Source organism: Hordeum vulgare, chromosome 2H, assembly GCF_904849725.1.
Source record: "Hordeum vulgare subsp. vulgare chromosome 2H, MorexV3_pseudomolecules_assembly, whole genome shotgun sequence".
NCBI classification, from domain to species: domain Eukaryota; kingdom Viridiplantae; phylum Streptophyta; class Magnoliopsida; order Poales; family Poaceae; genus Hordeum; species Hordeum vulgare.
The window spans coordinates 28,216,261-28,238,908 of record NC_058519.1 but is presented as its reverse complement, the minus strand read 5'-3'; the positions used below and the strand labels follow the sequence as shown (position 1 = coordinate 28,238,908).

The following is a 22,648-nucleotide window of genomic DNA, read 5'->3' as shown; positions in this document are numbered from 1 at the left end:
TCATCACTGAGTCAAACAGGTCTCTTCCAATGTTGAACTGGGCTTTCAGAGCCATTACTTGTGCGATGGCATCTAGCTGAGAAATCTTAGTATGCTCGTGAAGAGGACGTTTTGAAGACTCCAACATGGCATAGAAGGCTTTCGCGGATTCCTCCATCTCTTCGTCCTTGTTCCGAGCATCATCAAAGTCATTCACCATGTCTTCAATCCCTGTACCATAATCATCGGTGCGCCGACGCAACACCTCGTCTCTGTTACGTTGGGCCGACTCACCATGAAATGTCCACAAGGTATAGCCGGGAGTAAAACCACGCATCTACAGGTGTTTACCCATTACATCCTTTGTCTGTCGCGAATAATTCTTGCACTTAGTGCAGGGGCACCATGTTTTTGGCTGGCCTTTAGAAAACGCCGTTTCCACGAATTCATAGGTTTTTCTCAACCATTCATCGGTCATATCTCTCTGACTACGGTGACCGGTGTACATCCATTCACGATCAGTCATTCTGGCAAGCTAGCTACACAGTATCCACATATAAAACAATATAAATTATCAATTCATCAAGTATGTTAAATTAATTATGGCCATTTTTTAATCATGGTTAATACATTGGGATGCACGACATGCACACCTACCAGCTACTAGGTAAAGATGGGTCCTAATCCCACCCGAGTATGTGTAGATTGGGTCATTTCCCCATGCTCTGCTCCCGACCCAACACAAAATTTCGGCAGCACCTCCCCGCTGTTTTCCTGATACACGTCTCGGCAACTAACCGAGAGGATGTGTACCTGGAGAACAACAAGGAGGAGCTGTCGAAACTCTGCATGGGATCCGGAGCAAAGCGTGGGAAACGACCCAATCTACACATACCCGGGCTGTCCATGGATAACGTTGGACAATTCGAAAGAATCACCGTTATAAATATGCAAATGCATGCATATTTATGACAGGAACCCTTTCAAACGGGAGACGCATATTGGTTACGCAACACCTTTGCATTTTAATACTAAAAATACCTAGCTAGATAGTGTCATCAGCACGAAGGCCGGAACAGAGCAAAATAAAGGGGGTGGAGGAGGAGTTAACAAATGTGCTCACTTTCGAATGCATGGGAGGTCGTAGAAAACCAATCCCTCGCGGAGAAGCTACTGCACATTTAAATGCACTCAATCAACACAAATACACACTCACGGTAATTAAGCTAACTAATACTAACATCTATTATTAATAATTTATTATTCAAGTTTTGTTACTCTTCTCTTCTTCTATTTCTTTTCTTCTTATTATTTTCTTTCTGTTGCTAACAGCTAGCTAACTAAAACTAACAGCTAGCTGACTAATACTAACAGCTAGCTAACTAATACTTACATGTACTAACATCTATTGCTAACTAAATCTAACTAAAAATCTACCACTAAGTAATTGCTAACTAAATTTAACTAAAAATCCACTACTAACAGATCTAACTCAGGCCTCCTTTGATTTGAAGGATTTTTCATAGGAAAACGCAGGAATGCAAATTCCATAGGATCTAACTAAGGCATCCATTTCAAACGTTTCATTTGTTTCATATTCATGTACTTTTCCTCTGTTTTTCAATCCTCAGTCTTACACATGCATCTTCTATTCTTAAATAGTTGCAACCCACAAAGTATTTTTCCTAAGCATGCAATGCTTCCACATCAACAAACCATGCTTGTATGCCACATAATTAATCTACAATCCCACTAAATATATTTTCTATGCATGCAACCCTTTTCTATTCTTAAATAGTTGCAACCCACAAAGTATTTTCCTAAGCATGCAACGACTTCCACACCAACAAAACATGTATTTTACTAAGCATTCAACGACTGCCAAATCACTAGTTCCGATAGTTTTCCTACATTTTTCCTATTCCCATGTTTTTGCGATCCTGTAAATCTAAGAGGCCCTAACATAGAAAAAATAAACTAAAAAGACGGGGAGGAGGAGCTCACCGGCGAGTCGGGGCGGGGCTGGCGCGGGGCGGCGGCGGGGCGGGGCTGGCGCGGGGCAGAGGCGAGTAGGGGCGGGCGCGGGGGCAGATGCGAGTAGGTGCGGCGCGGGGCGGCGCCGGCGAGTACGGGCGGGCGCGGGGCGACGCCGGCGAGTAGGGGCGGCGCGGGGCGACGTAGGGCGGGGCGGGGTGGGGCGGCGCGGGGCGGGGCGGACGCGGGGGGCGCAGGGCGGGGCAGGCGCGGGGCGACGCCGGCGAGTAGGGGCGGCGCGGGGCGGCGCAGGGCGGGGCGGCGCAGGGCGAGTAGGGTCGACGACGGTGGTGGGTCGGGAGAGCAGGGTGGGAGAAGTACGTGAGAGAGAAGAGGGGTTAGGTCGTGGCACGGGGGGATAAGGCACGTGGCTTTGCCCTCAGCCAGGTGTCGGCGAAGACAGGCATTAGTCTTTGCCCTCAGCCAGCTGTCGGCAAAGACAGCCGTTAGTCTTTGCCCTCAGCTGGCTGTCGGCAAAGACGGCCCCCGTTAAGCACTGGTCGAACGTGCGACCGGGTTAGCCCCCTATGCCGTCAGCCTCCCTATGCCGACAGTGTTTTTTGTCCTTTGTCGTCAGCTGGCTAACGGCTTAGATAAAGCGGATGGCATAGATTTTCTATGTCGTCAGCATTTATTTTGGCTGAGGGCAAAGTCTCTTTGCCGTCAGCCCCGTGAAATTGCTGACGGCAAAGCTGAAAGCTGTCGGCAAATTATGTTTTTCCAGTAGTGCCTCCCCCAAGCTTGTGGGAGACTTTCTTCTCCAGCTTGAGCAAAGTTGTATATTTCCTGCAAGGCAGCTTGCTTCTTATGGGCAGGGAAATATTTTTTAGAGAAGTAGTAGACCATATCCTCGGGGCTACGCACACAACCAGGAGCAAGAGAAGTGAACCAAGTCTTAGCATCATCCTTTAGCGAGAAAGGAAACAGCTTGAGGATATAGTAGTGGCGGACCTTTTCCTCACTAGTGAATAGGGTGGCTATATCGTGCAGTTTGGTAAGATGGGCTACAACCGTTTCAGACTCATAACCGTAAAAAGGATCAGATTTGACCAAAGTGATTAACTCAGGGTAGACAAAGAATTCATAATCCTTATCGGTCACAAAAATAGGCGAAGTAGCAAACTTCTGGTCGTATTTCATCCTAGCGTTCATAGATTTTTCTTTCCACTTGAACAATAATTTCTCAACATCATAGCTATCCTCACAAGCAAGAAAGTCCTTAGTTATCTCTCCCTCCATAACATAGCGCTCAGGCATATCAGGCAATTCATTTCTAGGAGAGCTAGTTCTAGCAGGAAAAATAGCAGGTTCTACTTCAATAGTATCAGCAGTTTCAGAAGTATCATCACATCTAGCAGCAACTCTAGCAATTTGTGCATCAAGGAATGCACCTAGTGGAAAAGCAGTATCAAGCATATCATCATCATAAGCATCATGGATAGTAGAAGTAGCATCATCAAGCACACGCGACATATCAAGATTTCTAGCAGGATACGGTGTCGCAAACTTACTCATAACTGAAGGTGAATCAAGTGCAGAGCTAGATGGCAGTTCCTTACCTGTCCTCGTAATTGAGGGCAAGACTTTAGTTCTTGGATCTATCGGATTCCTCATAGTGACCAGCAGACGTAGATCCCAAGTGACTCAGAGAATATAGTTGTGCTTCCCCGGCAACGGCGCCAGAAAATAGTCTTGATAACCCACAAGTATAGGGGATCGCAACAGTTTTCGAGGATAGAGTATTCAACCCAAATTTATTGATTCGACTCAAGGGGAAGCGAAATAATATTCTCAAGTATTAGCAGTTGAGTTGTCAATTCAACCACACCTAAAAGATTTAGTGTCTGCAGCAAAGTATCAGTAGCAGGGTAGTATGATAGCAGCAGTAGCAACAGTAACCAGTAGCAGCAAAGTAACAACAGTAGCAACAGAGTAACAGCAGAAACAGTGACAACAATAGCGGTAAAGTAACGTAGCAAGGACCAGTAGGAAAAACTCGTAGGCATTGGATCGGTGATGGATGATTATGCCGGATGCTATTCATCATGTAACAGTTATAACACGGACAGATATGTAACTAGCTCCCGTTCGTCAATCAAACGTAGGCATGTATTCCGTATATAGTCATACGTGCTTAGGGATGAGGACGTTTAAGACATCTATTGTCCATCCCTCCCGTGGCAGCGGAGCCCTAATGGAAACTAAGGGATATTAAGGTTCTCCTTTTAATAAAGAACCGGACCAACGCATTAACACTTGATGAATACATGAACTCCTCGTACTATGTTCATCTCCGGGAGTGGTTCCGGCTACTGTCACTCCGGGGTTGCCGGGTCATAACACATAGTAGGTGACTACAACTTGCAAGGTAGGGTCTAAAACACACATATATTAGCGACAACATAATAGGTTCAGATCTGAAATCATGGCACTCGGGCCCTAGTGACAAGCATAAGCATGGCAAAGTAGTAGCAACATCAATCTCAGAACATAGTGGATACTAGGGATCAATCCCCATCAAAACTAACTCGATTACATGATAGATCTCATCCAACCAATCACCATCCTGCAATCCTACGATGAGATTACTCACGAACGGTGAAGAGCATCATGGAATTGGCGTTGAAGGAAGGTTGATGATGACGATGGCGATGATCTCCCCTCTCCGGAGCCCAAAACGGACTCCAGATCTGCCCTCTAGATGAAGAATAGGAGGTGACGGCGCCTTCGTATCGTAAAACGCGATGAACTCTTCTCCTTGATTTTTTTTCGTATGAAAGAGGCTAAATAGAGCTGGATTGAGAGCAGGTGGAGCTTTGTGGGCCCCACAAGCCTGTCAAGCGCGGCCAGGGGGGCCGCGCCTGGTGGGGTTGTGAGCTCACGGCTCCACTTCCTCCGCTGATTCTTGCGCCAATATTTTTCATTAATTCCAGAAAAAATCTCCGTAAATTTTCAGGTCATTCCGAGAACTTTTATTTCTGCGCAAAAACAACACCATGGCAATTCTGCTGAAAACAGCGTTAGCCCGGTTTAGTTCCATTCAAATCATGCAAATTAGAGTCCAAAACAAGGGCAAAAGAGTTCGGAAAAGTAGATACGACGGAGACGTATCACTGCACAACCTGGAAGAACTCTCACGTCGACCGGACACACATCACGGTCCTGACGGATACATCTTCTAGGCCCCTCACACTTGGCTCGGCACACGCCGTCGCTCGGCAACACACCGTAGCACGGCTACACACACCGGCACCTTCTACAAACAGTACACACGGGGATTTTATAGCCGGCTGCACACACAAGCCAGCGGCCACACACACCCCACTAACGAGACTAAGTAGCTAGCCACAACGCATGACCACCGCGTACGGCCACTACCACATGACCCGGCCACTAAGCAACTAACCTCTCCTTGATTCGCTCCAACGTCCAAGGACCAGGCCTATCATTCAGCCAACAATCATACGCGACCACGAGCTCACCTGGTGATCCGGTCTTCCCTCGAACGTGAGCAGCCCGCTCCTCCGCAAGACCTGGTGCCATTGTGCCTCCTCCTGCACCTGCTGCATGCATCACGTCCATTGGTCGTGCTGGATCTTCACAACGGCACACGACCTCGACAACACATACTAAGTCAGGATTATGGCTAACAATTTCCCCTTTAATCTTGACATAGCTTGTTGTTGACCGCCATCTTAAACTGGTCGTCAGCCGCCGCTCGCACGCCGTTGTCCTGGACGCGCTCTTGCCGATCACCACCATGCCGGACTCGACCTCGCACACATACGTCGGTTACCACCGTTGTGGACTCGCAGCCCGTTTCCGTCTCCATGATCTTGCTATGTGTTGCAATCGCGCCGCCTCGGCCTCCATGTTTGCAGCGCTCGTTGCGGACTCACCGCGCGCCGCCTCTGTGTTCGTCACGACAGCCGCAGCGCCGCGCACCTCCATAGGCCTACACACAGCCTGAAGCTTCGCGTTGTCGCCGACGAATGCCGCCATCGCTGATACGCCTCCAGCACTCCGAACCACGCTCAAACCAACCAAGCTCATGATACCAACTGTTGGGACAAACCCACCGGCGACCTAAACGCCGGAAGAAGGTAGATTAAGGAGATACCACGATCTTTCCGGCGACGAACGCCGCGGCGCACCAACGCCTGTATCTTGGCTTTATTTCTCTCTAGAACTCAAACACATACATGAGGTACAAACGCATGCACGCTGCACAACCCGGAAGAACTCTCACGTCGACCGGACACGCATCACGGTCCCGATGGAGACTACATCTTCTAGGCCCCTCACACTTGGCTCGGCACACCCCGTCGCTGGGCAACACACCGGAACATGGCTACACACACCGACACCTTCTACAAACAGTACACACGGGGCTTTTATAGCCGGCTGCACACACAGGCCACCGGCCACACACACCCCACTAACGAGACTAAGTAGCTAGCCACAATGCATGACCATCACGTATGGCCACTACCACATGACCCGGCCACTAAGCAACTAACCTCTCCTTGATTCGCTCCTACGTACCAAGGACGAGGCCTATCATTTGGCCAAGAACCATACGCAGCCACAAGCTCACCTGGTGATCCGGTCTTCCCTGAACGTGAGCAACCCGCTCCTCCGCAAGACATGGTGCCATCGTGCCTCCTCCTGCACCTGCTGCATGCATCACGTCCATTGGTCGTGCTGGATCTTCACAACGGCACACGACCTGGACAACACATACTAAATCAGGATTATGGCTAACAATTTCCCCTTTAATCTTGACATAGCTCGTTGTCGACTGCCATCTTGCACTCGTCGCCGGCCGCCACTCGCACGCCTTTGTCCTGGACGCGCTCTTGCCGATCACCACCATGCCAGACTCGACCTGACGCACATACGTCGGTTACCACCATTGTGGACTCGCAGCCCGTCGCCGTCTCCATGCTCTCGCTATGTGCTGCCACCGCGCCGCCTCGGCCTCCATGTTCGCAGCGCCCGTTGTGGACTCACCGCGTGCCGCCTCCATGTTCGTCATGACAGCCGCAGCGCCGCGCACCTCCATAGGCCGACACACGGCCCGAAGCTTCACGTTGTCGCCGACGAATGCCGCCATTGCTGGTACGCCTCCGACACTCCGAACCACGCTCAAACTAACCAAGCTCATGATACCAATTGTTGGGACAAACCCACCGGTGACCTAAACGCCGGACGAAGGTAGACGAAGGAGATACCACGATCTTTCCGGTGACGAACGCCGCGGCGCACCAACGCTTGTATCTTGGCTTTATTTCTCTCTACGACTCAAACACATACATGAGGTACACACGCACGCACGCTGCATAACCCGCAAGAACTCTCACATCGACCGGACACACATCACGGTCCCGATGGAGACTACATCTTCTAGGCCCCTCACACTTGGCTCGGCACACCCCGTCGCTCGGCAACACACCGGAGCACGGCTACACACACCGGCACCTTCTACAAACAGTACACACGGGGCTTTTATAGCCGGCTGCACACACAGGCCACCGGCCACACACACCCCACTAACGAGACTAAGTAGCTAGCCACAATGCATGACCATCACGTACGGCCACTACCACATGACCCGGCCACTAAGCAACTAACCTCTCCTTGATTCGCTCCAACATCCAAGGACTAGGCCTATCATTCGGCCAACAACCATACGCAGGCACGAGCTCACCTGGTGATCCGGTCTTCCCTCGAACGTGAGGAGCCCACTCCTCCGCAAGACCTGGTGCCATCGTGCCTCCTCCTGCACCTGTTGCATGCATCACGTCCATTGGTCGTGCTGGATCTTCACAACGGCAAGCGACCTTGACAACACATACTAAGTCAGGATTATGGCTAACAATTTCCCCTTTAATCTTGACATAGCTTGTTGTCGATCGCCATCTTGCACTCGTCGCCGGCCGCTGCTCGCACGCCTCTGTCCTGGACGCGCTCTTGCCGATCAACATGATGCCGAACTCGACCTGGCGCACATACGCCGGTTACCACCGTTGTGGACTCGCAGCCCGTCGTCGTGTGCTCTCGCTATGTGCTGCAACCGCGCCGCCTCGGCCTACATGTTCGCAGTGCTCATTGCGGACTCACCGCGTGCCGCCTCCGTGTTCGTCACGACAACCGCAGCGCCGCGCACTTCCATAGATCGACACACGGCCCGAAGCTTCGCGTTGTTGCTAACGAATGCCGCCATCGCTGGTACGCCTCCGGCACTCCGTACCACGCTCAAACCAACCAAGCTCATGATACCAACTGTTAGGACAAACCTACCGACGACCTAAACGCCGGACGAAGGTAGATAAAGGAGATACCACGATCTTTCCAGGGACGAATGCCGCAGCGGACTAACGCATGTATCTTGGCTTTATTTCTCTCTACGACTCAAACACATACATGAGGTACACACGCACGCACGTTGCACAACCCGAAAAAACTCTCACGTCGACCGGACACACATCACGGTCCCGACGGAGACTACATCTTCTAGGCCCCTCACACTTGGCTCGGCACACCCCGTCGCTCGGCAACACACCGGAGCACGGCTACACACACCGGCACCTTCTACAAACAGTACACGCGGGGCTTTTATAGCCGGTTGCACAAACAGGCCAGCGGCCACACACACCCCACTAACGAGACTAAGTAGCTAGCCACAACGCATGACCACCACATACGGCCACTACCACATGACCCGGCCACTAAGCAACTAACCTCTCCTTGATTCGCTCCAACGTCCAAGGACCAGGCCTATCATTCGGCCAACAACCATACGCAGCCACGAGCTCACCTGGTGATCCGGTCTTCCCTCGAACGTGAGCAGCCCGCTCCTCCGCAAGACCTGGTGCCATCGTGCCTCCTCCTGCACCTGTTGCATGCATCACGTCCATTGGTCGTGCTGGATCTTCACAACGGCACACGACCTGGACAACACATACTAAGTCAGGATTATGGCTAACAATTTCCCCTTTAATCTTGACATAGCTTGTTGTGGACCGCCATCTTGCACTCGTCGCCGGCCGCCGCTCGCACGCCTCTGTCCTGGACGCGCTCTTGCCGATCACCACCATGCCAGACTCGACCTGGCGCACATACGCCGGTTACCATCGTTGTGGACTCGCAGCACGTCGCCGTCTCCATGCTCTCGCTATGTGCTGCAACCGCGCTGCCTCGGCCTCCATGTTCGGAGCGCTCGTTGCGGACTCACCATGCGTTGCCTCCGTGTTCGTCACGACAGCCGCAGCGCCGCGCACCTTCATAGGCCGACACACGGCCCGAAGCTTCGCGTTGTCGCCGACGAATGCCGTCATCGCTGGTACACCTCCGGCACTCCGAACCACACTCAAACCAACCAAGCTCATGATACCAACTGTTGGGACAAACCTACCGGCGACCTAAACGCCGGACGAAGGTAGACGAAGGAGATACCACGATCTTTCCGGCGACGAACGCCGCGGCGCACCAACGCCTGTATCTTGGCTTTATTTCTCTCTACGACTCAAACACATACATGAGGTACACACGCACGCACGCTGCACAACCCGGAAGAACTCTCACGTTTACCGGACACACATCACGGTCCCGACGAAGACTACATCTTCTAGGCCCCTCACACTTGGCTCGGCACACCCCGTCGCTCGGCAACACACCGGAGCACGGCTACACACACCGGCACCTTCTACAAACAGTACACACGGGGCTTTTAAAGCCGGCTGCACACACAGGCCAACGGTCACACACACCCCACTAACGAGACTAAGTAGCTAGCCACAACGCATGACCACCACGTACGGCCACTACCACATGACCCGTCCACTAAGCAACTAACCTCTCCTTGATTCGCTCCAACGTCCAAGGACCAGGCCTATCATTCGGCCAACAACCATACGCAGCCACGAGCTCACCTGGTGATCCGATCTTCCCTCGAACGTGAGCAGCCCGCTCCTCCGCAAGACCTGGTGCCATCGTGCCTCCTCCTCCACCTGTTGCATGCATCATGTCCATTGGTCGTGCTGGATCTTCACAATGGCACACGACCTGGACAACACATACTAAGTCAGGATTATGGCTAACAAAGAAATGGCGCCCTCGCCCCTCGGTCGACGTCGTTGTCACCAACCAGGGCCGACAAAAGATTTCTCTTGGTCTGAATCCCACCTCCATCTCCATCCGCATCGAGGACCGGCAAGACACACAAGGCGACCCAGGTCTGTACGGAGGAAAGCAAGCCGAGCATTGGGAGGAAGCGACCAGATAAACCGACCGCATTCAATCACCACTGCAAAGGATGCAATACAGGTCTCCGGGTGACACCGAGCGTAGCCCGCGTTGTCTGCAACCACCAGGACCAAGGAGTTAATTGCAAAAAACTACCACAATTCGGGCCGTATTCACAAGTTGGTGCCATCTTTTAATTTTTTTGCAAATACGTACCAAGATACAGGCAGCTTGTTGGAAAACTTGTATTTCTACGTATAGATGCTCTTTTTGACAGATATGGCTCACCGGTCAGTCTCTTACAAGAAAAACCGGCCCGGACCGCTTCGATCCGGAGAAACCCGACTCTTTCTCTCCATCAAGTCCGGACAGGCATCTCCCCCATCTCCCCTGCTCCTCCACCCCGCCTCCCCCTCACCGCCACCACTGCCACACCCCTCCGGCTACTCCCTCCACCCTCACCAGCACCGCCCCTCCCTCCTCCGTCCCCGCCCCCGCCTCCTCACCATCTCCCCTGCTCCTCCAAATCAAAGCAAACGCTGCTGCACTCGTCCTGCGACCGAGTCTAAAGTTCAGTGCTGTTGTTGCTGCTGCTGCTCGTGCTCGGTATCCGGCGTTAATTATAGGAGCAGTCAACTACACGAGGCCAAACGTTGACAGCTCAGCTGCTACGCCGATCGACGCGTAGCCTACGACGAGTTGGCTGGAATCCGGGTGCTGGTAGATTTGATTTGATTAATGATTAATCTGACTATCTGAGCCCGATGGAGAATCCCCTGGATTCGATGAGAAGTACTCCTACTGCTGCTGATGGTCAAATCCATGGAGGGAGGCTCGTGCGTGCGTGCGTACGTACCATGAGGCCGTATGCGAAGACCTGGATGCCGGTGTTGCCGAGGGAGGCGGCGGCGAGCTCGAGGGTGCCAAGGTGGTCGGCGAAGATCTACGTGGACATGGACATGAGGTAGTTGATCATGTACACCAGCACGGCCGGCGCCGCCAGCCGCACCAGCATCTGCATCTCTAGGCGTTGGAGGGAGTGGCCGGCGGGGTGTGCCGGTGGTGGCGGTGAGGGGTAGGAGGGGTGGAGGAGGAGGGGAGATGGTGGGTTCGGTCTGGAGGAGACGAAGGTTTTTTTTTTGCCTGTCCGGTCTGGATGGAGAGAAAGAGTCGGTTTTCCCCGGATCGAAGCGGTCCGGGCCGGTTATTCTTGTAAGAGACTAACCGGTGGGTCATATCTGTCAGAAAGAGCATCTATACGTAAAAATACAAGTTTTGCAACAAGCTGCCTGTATCTTGGTACGTATTTGCAAAAAAATTGAAAGATGGCACCAACTTATGAATACGATCCGAATTGTGGTAGTCTTTTGCAATTAACTCTGGACCAAGATCGGGCCACAACGGTGCAGGGATGCCCCACCATCGCGAGGTTCTACAGGCCACTGACCACCCGTGCCGGCCGCATGGAGACATAGATCATTCTTTTATGGATTACCATTAGGCTGGTTGTAATGAGTAGTATCATATACTAGTATCATGCATATGATACTAGTGTATGATATCACATCCGTAATGCATAGTATCATATATTAGTATCATAGTGTAGTTCATTTATTGCCATGCAAGACACATAGTAGCACACCATTTAATATGATACAGTATCATGATATGATACTCAACCATCTCTTTCTTCATTTAATTCTATGCCACCTTATTGAAAGTGTTTAGTTGGCATGCATGATACTACCATTACGGGCAGCCTTAGGCTGTTGTAATGAAGAGTATCATATAGTAGTATCATTCATATGATACTAGTGTATGATACTACGTCCGTAATGCATAGTATCATGTGCTAGTATCATAGAATAGTTCATTTATTGTCATGCATGACACATAGTAGCACAACATTTAATATGATACGGTATCATAATATGATACTCAACCCTCTCTTTCCTCATTTAATTTCATGTCACCTCATCAAATATGCCTAGTTGGCATGCATGATACTACTTAGAGCATGGTTAATAGTATAGCCAACTGCTGGCTATAAGCCATCTTATAGCCCATCTTATAGCCAGCTTATACAATAGTTAGTTATAAAAAAGTACTACTTTTATCATATATGTCCCATATTTCATTCTCACAAAGTACCTAGGAGAACGTGCTAGAGCTGGCTCTTCACGAAGAGCCCGCTTCCCATCTCTCTCCTCTTCTCTCTCATCCAACTCAGTAAAAATATAGTATTTTAATCTTTACAGCTGCTGACTGTACCCTATTGTACTTGCTCTTATGATACTCCCACTACGACAAGCCTTAGTTTATATGAAGACATACATATGCAGAAGTGCTCTAAATGAAACATAACGAGCATTCATTATTGATTGATCGATCTACCGCTCTTATTTTGGGATATGCATTGAAAACTGTCGCATTTATTTTAAATAGGGCACCGTCTAAATCCGTTGAGATGACACCGCATGAATTATGCCGTTGCTGCTATGAGTTATCTGTAGCACGTGTTGATGGCCAACGATGGTGCTAAGTAACAGTAGCGTGAGGCACTAAAACGGTGATACTAATAATGTTCTATCTATAAGCTATTTTTTAGTAGTATCCTTTATCGAGTTGCATTCATTGTTCTCACAAGCTGCCATCGAGCGGCTGGCCATCCCATCACCGGCCGAATCGTTCCACCTCGAATGCAAGCTGTTTGGGAAAATTATATAATAATTTGATATTGTGTACATGTGAAAAATTAAAGTTTCAATTCAGAATGTTTATATTTAAAAATGTGCGGATCTACAGCAGTGCGCGGTCGGCCAGTTTTACTACTTCATTTTGCATCAGCTTTTAAAGTTGCATTTTTTACATCTACATTTTGCATCATTTGTTGAAGTTAGCCTCTTTATAAAGATGTGAAAAAACACTTTTAAAAAAGTAAATTTTATATCTGTGTTTTTACATCTACAAATTTTTATCAATATAGGAGATGCTATAAGCATCACATTTGAAGATCTTTGAACAATCGAGATTCGAGAGGCTGCAAAGCCAAGAAGTACAAACCGCGCAGTATTTAGAGCATGTACGGTTGAATTGAACAAATCCGGCTTTTTATACTCCTGTGGACGCGTCCGGACATGCATATGGACGCATTCGGACGGCTCATCATATTTTGATTCGTGCATCCACGTATCTCATATCCGGAGTTTTAAATACATACAAGGCTATGCACATCGATCATCCAATACAAATTGTCTGAATTCAATAATTTTAAACAAAAGCAAATGATATCATAGTTCAACCGAACGGACATGTCAAAATGAAATCGATGTCCGACCGACAAGTGTTGTCGGATCACTGGTCGAACGAGTTCGTCCATGCGTCCTGCTCCGCCTGGATATCCATCTCCGCCTGCATCCGGGCTGCCTCCTCCGCTTGCATCTTGGCAATGATCGCCGTCTGCATCCGGGCTGCCTCCACCGCCTGCATCCTAGCCGCCTGCTCCGCTGCCGCAAACGTGGCCTCCCTGGCCGTCTCCAATGCTCTATGGTCGTTGATCTCCTTCTTCCTATCCATAAGCCATTTTTGACATGTTCATCCAAAGTTGATTCATCCGCGAGCATGATTTTTTACATCCTCCGTGTCGCGTGAGAGTTGCAACCTCTCCTTCTCGAGCTCAGTGTCTCCTAGTGTCTTGGCCTTCTGGAGTTCACATTTGATCGCCGCCTCTTGCTTCTCCAACTCGATCTTCTCCCTCTCAATTTCAAGACGTCTCTCTATCCTTGTCCGATCCCACTCCATCCTCTCCCTTTGCGCATCCAACATAAGCTTGCACCTCTCCTCTTTCTTGCTCTCCCTTGTCGAAAAATGTTCGTCCATGTGGACGACGTTTTTGTAGCAGTGACGTCATGGAAGATCCTTACCTTCTCCCACTTAGTTCCCATGAGTAGCTGGTTATCCTATGGCACGATAGCGTTTCCTTTGGTGACAACAACGTCGTCATCATCATTGTCCAATCCAATGGATTGGTGGAAGCTTGAGCCATCATTCCTCTTCTTTTCAGCCTTGAGGTCAGCCACAATTTGTTGCCACTTTGGCTTGCCATCCGATAAGAGCCAACAATGGCTAAAAGCAAATGGCATCTTCTCGGTCTCGTGATACAAAGTGGCCGCCCGCATGTACTTGTGCGGCCAACTCCCTCTGTCGCTGTCGACGACGGCACAACTTATGGGCGACGTTCTCCAGCATGCAAGACGAAACGGAGGAAGGGCCGCCGACGGAAGAGACGAACCGTGTCCCCGTCGCGGAAGTCGGGGACAGGATGGAAGACATCACTGCGATGGGTCGGGACAGGTGGTGAGGATGGAGAGCAAGGGTGTCGAACGGCGAGGGGTCGGGCACGGAAAATGTTGGCAGGCAGCGGGAGGAGGAGGAAGGATTTAGGGAATTTGGTGCAATTTGAGGTAGGGTCGGGCTGTCGGATCCAACATGACGGGCGTGCCCGGGCGTGCGGGCTCCCCCTTATCCGCCTCATATTTGGGTTGCAAATGGGTGCCGATCAGCCCGGACGTTTGGGGCCAGTTTAAAAAAACCGTCTGTATCTATTTTTTTATGAACGTATAATGATCGATTTGTCCAAACGATTTGAAAAGAGTTTAAAGGATCCGCTTATAAATGCTCTTACTCCTCCTCTCCTCCAACATTGGTCAAGGCACCGGACCCACCAGAGCTCGCCCGCATCCCTATGATAGCCTCTCCCTCTCTCTCTTCCTCCTCCCTGCTGTGCTGGTGGCTGCTCCGTCACGTCCCGTCGCCGCTGCCATTTGTTGCTGCTTCGCCTCTTCCCCAGACGAGCGCGTGCACTCGAGTACTTGACCTGACCGCACCACAGCGGAGAGGGACCCAGAGCCTTCTCCTCCGCCCTCCCCTTGCTTCCCTTCCACACTAATCAGTAATCTCTCCCAGAACAGCCCTGTTCTCCCTCTACATGGTCGCCTCCGCCCGGCCGGAACACGCCCGTGCAATCGCAATCCACGTCCCTCTCTTTTGCTCCGCCGCCGGCGACCATTGCCCCCGTCGCGAGATTGGTCGAGGCCAGCTAGCGGCGCCTCCTCCCATTCCATTGGTATGTCCGAGGAGGATATGCCCTGTTTCCGTCGATTCTTGCTCATGTGTAATGGGGCGTCTCTGGTCGATCGGCTCGGCGCAGGGAATAGGGTTCAACAAGTGTGGATCCAGCGGCGCCTCGAGTTTGTTCCGTTCCGTCGCAGATTCTCTCGTCCCTTTTCCGTTTCACCAGCGATTTTTTCTTGGAAAACACTTTTATGGTTAAGCGATGCTCGAATCTAGACCTCGTTGATCTTTGTTTTGTTCCGTCGCAGATTCGCTCACCCTATTTATGTTTCAGCAAAAAAATGGTACTAAATGTTGTATTTTGTCGCATATTTATTACTACTAGTATCAGTTTGGCACTAGCTAGGACATGAATCTTGCATTTTCTCGAGAAAAAAAGAGTAAATGAATGAATCTGTATGCCTATGGAGATATTTATGATAGAGTGTGGAATTTATTCACCATAGATCATGCTTTGAGTTTCGCACGTTTTATGTCGCTATATTATGCACCATTGTACTAATTCATACTCCCTCCATTCTAAAATAAGTGTCTTAACTTTGTACTAGCTTTAGTATAAAATTGTACTAAGCTTAAGACACTTATTTTAAGACGGAGGAAGTATTTGGTTTGTGCAAATCCATTTATATGTATATTCGGCGTTGGAAAATAGTTGACAATTTAGTAATAGTCGAATCTAGATCTCGTTGCTCTTTGTTTTAGACATTTTGATGCTGTAGAATTGACTTCATTAAGGTGTGAAATGAGATGTGCTACAACAAAGATGGCGAGAGCATGCCAATCTCAAAGCATGAACCGATGCTGGGTTTTGGGGTTGTATATGGCTCACCGGCCACCGGGACAGCCATGTACTATCCATTTAGAATATTGTTGATCAGAAATTCAGATTTCTTGTTCCATATGAAGCAAACCGTTACAAAATTCTGCTTAGCAGGCAGTTGAATGTCACATCATGAGATGCTAAGCTACATGGCTGAAGATACGCTCAAGGGAGGACCTAAAGGTCGCCGTAGCCATCCCATCAGTGAAACTCGTAAGCAAGTAGCGTGGAAATTATCCATTATACACTGTTATGATCAAATATCTATATTTAAATTTACATTAAAAAACATCTATATATAACTGAATTTCTCCTTTGCTTGCAGCATTTGAGGCATTCTATGATGGCTCATGGCATGGAGTTAATTGTATAAGGATCAGGGATGGCGGGCTGTTCGTTAAATTTACCTACTCTAGCTCCACAGTCGAGCATAATGTGGATGGGGATCATCTGCGCCTACGCTCCAGAAGAGCTACGTACTTTGACTGCTCGCATGTTCTCAAGCCGGGTGTTGATATTTGTGTGCAATCGTCTCATCTACTGCAAGGAAGTCCGACTGGGGAAATGAAATCTTCGGTATGTCAACCTACTATTTATGATTTATTGTAAAAGGTTTACATGCCCATTCTGTTTTATCTTCAAAAGGTACATAGTAATGGATTTTTAGGAACAAAAGAAAAAACATAATGCGCTGAATATGAAGAGTTGGATGAGAAAGTTATACCATTGTTTGTTCCGCATGTCATTTAATAGCAGTCTTGTTTCTCAAATACAGACCCAAATGTGTGCCTCTTGTATTAGAAGAAACTTTAAGATGAAAAAAAAACCTACTACAAAAGAAGGAACTAAGAGGCTAAACTATCAATAAACTGTTAAGGGGATGCTCAAATAAAAAAAACTGTTAAGGGAAAACTGCATCATCTCTTGATTACTTTATTCTCTTATATACATGCAGATGTTACTGTGTCATGATGCAAGGCTCATCACAATCAAGAGAAATCATATTGAAGATCAGTGTCTCTGCTTGTTTGTTATTATGCTCTACAAGAATCAGTATCCTGACAATACAGAAAATGGAGACGTGATATCTGATAGAAGAGAACATGTGGTGACCCTAAACAATATCTTGCTCTTGCAAAAGCTCCAACCTAAGGAGATCCATGAGGGAAGTGTACAATGGAGCTACGCGGAGGATTGTCTCTCTCACAATAGAAGCAAGCTGTTAAGTGCTAGATTCTCCCAAGAAATTGCACATCTCATAGTTTTGTCTATCCTGAATGGAATGGAGTTCAGCATCAAGTTGGTAAAACGAAACATCATCTATAGAATCATCACAGGAGGCCGAGCGCATTGCAATCTTGGTTCCACGAGCACACCTCCAGGCTTTGGCAACAGCATGGAGATAGTTTCATTCCAACTGCGCAATGAGGCTTTATGCCCAATTATCAGGAATATCCCGGTCACTCATGCAAACAAACACAATCTCACAGAAGACATGAGATTCACTATGAAGACCGAATTGGATGGTCAATTGGAAGACAGGAGATTTACAGTCAAGACTGAGTTGGATGGTCTATTAGATGTTTTCTCGTATGAAGAAGTGGATTTGAGGCGTTCAAAGCGTCAGAAAACTCAAGCAGAGCGCTTTACTACCTATGACATGCCTAATTTCGGACGTGACAGGTGGAAGAGACGTGATGCGTCGTCCAGCAAGCATTGCAATTCAGCAAGAGCTTCACGTCGAGATTCACCAGTTGAAGTAGAATCAACTTATGCAGAGGTCCCAGTGAATATCACACGGAAACAAACAAGTGCAACTGCTTTCGTGGTCAAGGAAAACCCAAACTCCGCAGAAGGGAAGCATAAGAGCACAGCAAGGATAACTCCTGTTAAGGAAAAACCCAGCTCTGTGGAAGTGAAGGAGGAGAGCACAGTTGAAGAAAGATCTTCGGATCCTCATGTTCCACGGACACCTGCAAAGAGCAGGGAGAAGAATCTTCACCTCCCTTTATCTCTTCGGCGCAAGTCATTTACTTCATCACGCAGCCTAAATGGCAATTCTGAGCCAGCATTTGGTCGGAAAAGAAAGGAACGCATGTGCGAAAGAGAATACAAGAAAATGGTAAACCAATGCATAGGAAACATCCAGACTGAAATGGACAGGGACTTTGAGTTTTATCTAGGTGTTCCGATGATGAGTTACGATCAGGGTTTTCACGGAGAAGTGAATTTTACATGGCCAGCTTCTGCTGACAGTGACAGTCAAGAAGAGAAGGATGGTCTTGAGGAATTTTGGAAAGAAATGGACCACTCATTGACCACAATAGCGCTTGAGAAAAATCAGGTACGCGTTGTATTCCTTTTATAATTGCTCAAGTTTCTCGTGAAATGATTTAGAACTTCTTGAGAAAATGCTCGTTCTGAATTTGGAAATAGTGCTCATTCTGAATTCCTGATATACTCAAGCCTGAGTCTGTTTGTACTTCTGAAAAAATTATCTATGATCCCAAAAATATCTCATAATTACTAAGTGCAATGTTCAACATATTGTGACATAAAAACATTTTGGTAAGTTTTGTCATTTCACTGATCATTGTGTTACAGTATATGTGGATTGCACTATCCCTTTTCATAAGTTCGGACTTTTGGTTGCGTTGGCTAGTGCATGAAGCTTAACATGGTATCGAAGCTAAGGTCTTGTTCAAGTCCTGGCTTTCGCAATTTATTAAAAACTGCTGGTAGCCTCCCTTTGTGTCCATGTAGAGGCCTCTTGAGTCATATGTGAGTTTCACCTTTTCATAAATTCGGACTTTTGGTTGCGTTGGCTAGTGCATGAAGCTTAACAGTTGCTGCTAGTAACTTGCATATAAAAGGATGTATACAAAATATGGATCACATGAAATTTGTTAGCATGCCCTTGCAATCACAATGCTGTGAATTACTTGATGTTCTTTCTTTAAAAAAAGTCTGCTTTTTCCGGCACTTCGGGAATAAGAACAGATACAAATTTTCAGGACTCACATTCAGAAGCAGTTCATGAAGCCACTGCTGATTTAGGTAAAAGTGAAGAAAATCCATGTGATCATGACTGCATACTGGATGAGGAGCTTGGACTGGTGTGCAGATTATGCAATGTTGTATGTGTGGAGATAAAGCATATCTTTCCGCAAATGGTAGGTCCAATTAAAGCAATTTCAACTTCTTTTCACTGCTTTCGCTTTTGACTCGTCAATTGACAGGATGCACAATATATTCGTTCCATGCAGGCCAATGGTAATGGCTATAACAAGGAGAGACCTGGATGCCGCAATTTTGATCATGATGATCTTGTACTTGATCCTTCTCTTCTTGCAATCTTGGGACCAGAGTTTTCAGAACTGAGGGGCTCCGGGAACCTGTGGAGTTTAATACCCGATCTTGAGCCTAAATTACTTCCTCACCAAAGGAATGCATTCGAATTCATTTGGAAAAACTTGGCGGGATCGCTGCAACTCGAGGAAATGGATAATCCAACAGCCAGTACTGGTGGCTGTGTGGTTGCACATACTCCTGGATCGGGGAAAACTCTGCTGCTGATCTCATTTCTTGTCAGTTACTTAAAAGTTCACCCAAGAAGCCGGCCATTGGTGCTTACTCCAAAATCTGCTATCCATACATGGATGAGAGAATTTGAGAAATGGGGCATTTCAGTTCCTCTGCATCTGCTTCATCAGGCTGACAGAAGAGGCAAGCCAATGTGGCCTATTGATCCTAGGCTGCAGGCAATTTTAAGCAATTTTCGCCGGCCGAGCTGGAAAAACATTTGCCTTGTGGATCGGCTGGACAAGTTATGCAAGTGGCATGAGCGTCCAAGTGTTCTCCTCATGACATACTCATCTTTCTTACGACTGGCGAAAGAAGACTCAAGAATGCCTCAGCGAGCATTCATGGCGCAAGTCCTGATCAACAACCCTGGGTTGTTGATCCTCGACGAGGGACACAACCCGAGGAGCAACAAATCCAAGTTGAGGAGGGTGCTGATGAAGGTGAAGACAGAGTTTAGAATCCTCATGTCTGGTACAGTCTTCCAGAATAACTTTGAAGAGTATTTCAACACCCTATCTCTGGCCAGACCTCGGTTTGTCGACGATGTTATGACCGCGCTTGTCCCGGAAAGGAAGAAGGAAACAAGCGGCAGGAGAGCTAAACATAGAGAAGCAGTGGCAAGGCGAATCTTCGTGGACAGAGTTGGGCAAATGATCGAGTCTAGCAACAACTGGGACCGGGCAGGTGGTATCAGTTTGTTAAACAAGCTTACATGTGGGTTCATCGATTCATTCGAAGGGTCAAAGCTAAGAAGCCTTCCAGGGATACATGTATATACACTTTTCATGAAACCCACTGAAATTCAGGGTGATATACTTTCAAAAATATCGATGGCAACGTCATGCGGTGGCCGTTACCTTCTCGAGGTTCAGCTGCTCATCACCATTGCTTCTATCCATCCATGGCTTATAAAAACAACCAAATGTTCTAGCACTTACTTCACTCCAGAAGAAGTGCATGAGGTTGACAGGTACAAGAGGGACTTTGCTGTCGGTTGCAAGGCGAAGTTTGTCATCGATCTGCTGCACAAGTCGTCGTACAGGGGGGAGAGGGTGCTGATATTCTGCCACAATGTATCGCCCATAAGCTTTCTTGTCGAGTTGATCGAGAATGTGTTTGGATGGCGCCTCGGGGAGGAAGTCCTGGTGCTCCAAGGCGATCAAGAGCTGCCCGTCCGCTCCGATGTCATTGACAAATTCAACACCGACAGTCAAGGGAAGAGGAAGGTCCTTATTGCTTCGACAACGGCGTGCGCCGAGGGTATCAGCTTGACAGGCGCGTCGAGGTTGGTCATGCTGGATTCAGAGTGGAACCACTCCAAGACCAGGCAGGCGATCGCGCGGGCGTTCAGGCCTGGACAGGAGAGGACCGTGTATGTCTACCTTCTGGTTGCATATGGTACATGGGAGGAGGATAAGTATAATAGTAACAGAAGGAAGGCTTGGATGGCGAAGATGGTCTTCCACGGGCGCTATTTCGATGATCCACTACAAAACGCGGTGACTGCTATTGATGATGATCTTCTCAAGGAGCTTGCTGATGAAGATAAGAGCAAAACCTTCCATATGATAGTTAAGCAGGACTGACCGACCAGAAGGATGCTCTATCTCTCGTGTCCCTCTCTCCTATCCTGCATGGCTATTTTGTTCGTCTGGTGTGTAGACCTGCGCCGTATCGTTTATGTGAGACCGCTTGTATATATAGCATATGTCGACATGCTCTAATCTAATGTGAACTTCTCTGGTATTTTGTAATGCTCTTTTGTTGATTCTAGCACAGATGGTTCTCTGCACTAGATGACCCAGTTACAGAAATCTGGGACAAAACTGAGACTCTTTGGACAATTTGTTGGACATTCATACACGTCGACGACAGGTACGTATGATTATCTCCCTTTTGTTTGTTGCAACTGGAAAACCGTATCAGTTTCTGTCTTCCAAGAATCTCGCCATTTGGGTCAATCCAAAATTCTTCCGAAGACAAGATATTTCCCAATAGGACCCAACTGAATTATTGCTTATGGGCCTTTGCTTGTCAAGTTGCTGGCGTCGTCTCCTTGGTAGTACTATCCTTCACCCTGTCAAACCAAACTAACTCGTGTCCCAACCTCAAGTCCCATCTTCTGTGCCTTTTAGTTAAACCAAATTAACTCATGTCCCAACCTCAAGTCCCATCTTCTGTGCCTTTTAGTTAGAAGTACCATTCGATTCATTAACCGATACTCCGATAGTGATACGGCCACCCTCTCTTTCCATCAATAAGAAAAGGACGCAACCACCATTTCTGTGTCAGCTACTATTATTCAGTCGTCTCAGAACAAAATTAACTCACACTTGCCCTGGATAGTGTGAGAGGAAAAAAAACATATGGGATAGGTAAAAGAACAAGTTCTGAAGAATCACAAGGACCAGATGATGGCTTTGATGCAGGAAACAATGCAGTGTGATGTTCAGGCTGGCATGGCTGCTGGTAGCAGTTGCTTTAGATGGGAGCCTGCCTCCCCCACTTGCTCATCAGATCTCCTTATCATGTCCACCTGCCATAGCCAAGGCCCAACACAAGTGGATATGCCAGGTTGATAATTATACTTTACCATATCTTTCCTGCTTCAGAAATATGCAGAGAAAAAAGGGGCTCAGAATCGTTTCGGTTCAGTGTATGCTAGTTTATTTCCAGATCTGCGAAATGGTGTGGGAAAGATCGGTTTAGTTTAGAAGGAAAGCCGAAAGGACCCCCTTTTTTCGTAAGATTCCGAGGAATTTGCCTGTTTAGCATATCGATCGATCGGCATGTGGAATTTTGGGCTCCGATTATTCTGAGAGAGGAATGGTACCATCTCCAACATACATT

At 48.1% G+C, this 22,648-nt stretch overlaps 1 protein-coding gene across 2 annotated transcripts; it reads left to right on the top strand.

Moving 5' to 3' along the window:
• The first annotated feature begins 14,982 nt into the window (after window positions 1-14,982).
• Window positions 14,983-21,552, top strand: LOC123424616 (SNF2 domain-containing protein CLASSY 2-like). Of its 2 annotated transcripts, XM_045108256.1 has the most exons (6): window positions 14,983-15,385; window positions 16,328-16,426; window positions 16,539-16,789; window positions 17,169-18,557; window positions 19,228-19,386; window positions 19,480-21,552. In XM_045108256.1, the coding sequence occupies exons 2-6, from the start codon at window positions 16,336-16,338 to the stop codon at window positions 21,382-21,384; spliced, it is 3,795 nt and encodes a 1,264-aa protein (XP_044964191.1). In that variant the 5' UTR covers window positions 14,983-15,385; window positions 16,328-16,335; the 3' UTR covers window positions 21,385-21,552. The 2 variants fall into 2 exon arrangements, with proteins under 2 accessions (XP_044964191.1, XP_044964190.1); XM_045108255.1 differs by having other exon boundaries at window positions 14,983-16,426.
• Window positions 21,553-22,648: the final 1,096 nt, after the last annotated feature.

What these genes read in the sequence shown, in the direction of transcription:
- LOC123424616 (XM_045108256.1), top strand. Translation starts at nt 16,336, where the DNA reads ATGTCACATCATGAGATGCTAAGCTACATGGCTGAAGATACGCTCAAG. An exon ending in TAGCGCTTGAGAAAAATCAG is followed by an intron (nt 18,558 to 19,227) that starts GTACGCGTTGTA and finishes ACAAATTTTCAG; the next exon opens with GACTCACATTCAGAAGCAGT. An exon ending in AGCATATCTTTCCGCAAATG is followed by an intron (nt 19,387 to 19,479) that starts GTAGGTCCAATT and finishes CGTTCCATGCAG; the next exon opens with GCCAATGGTAATGGCTATAA.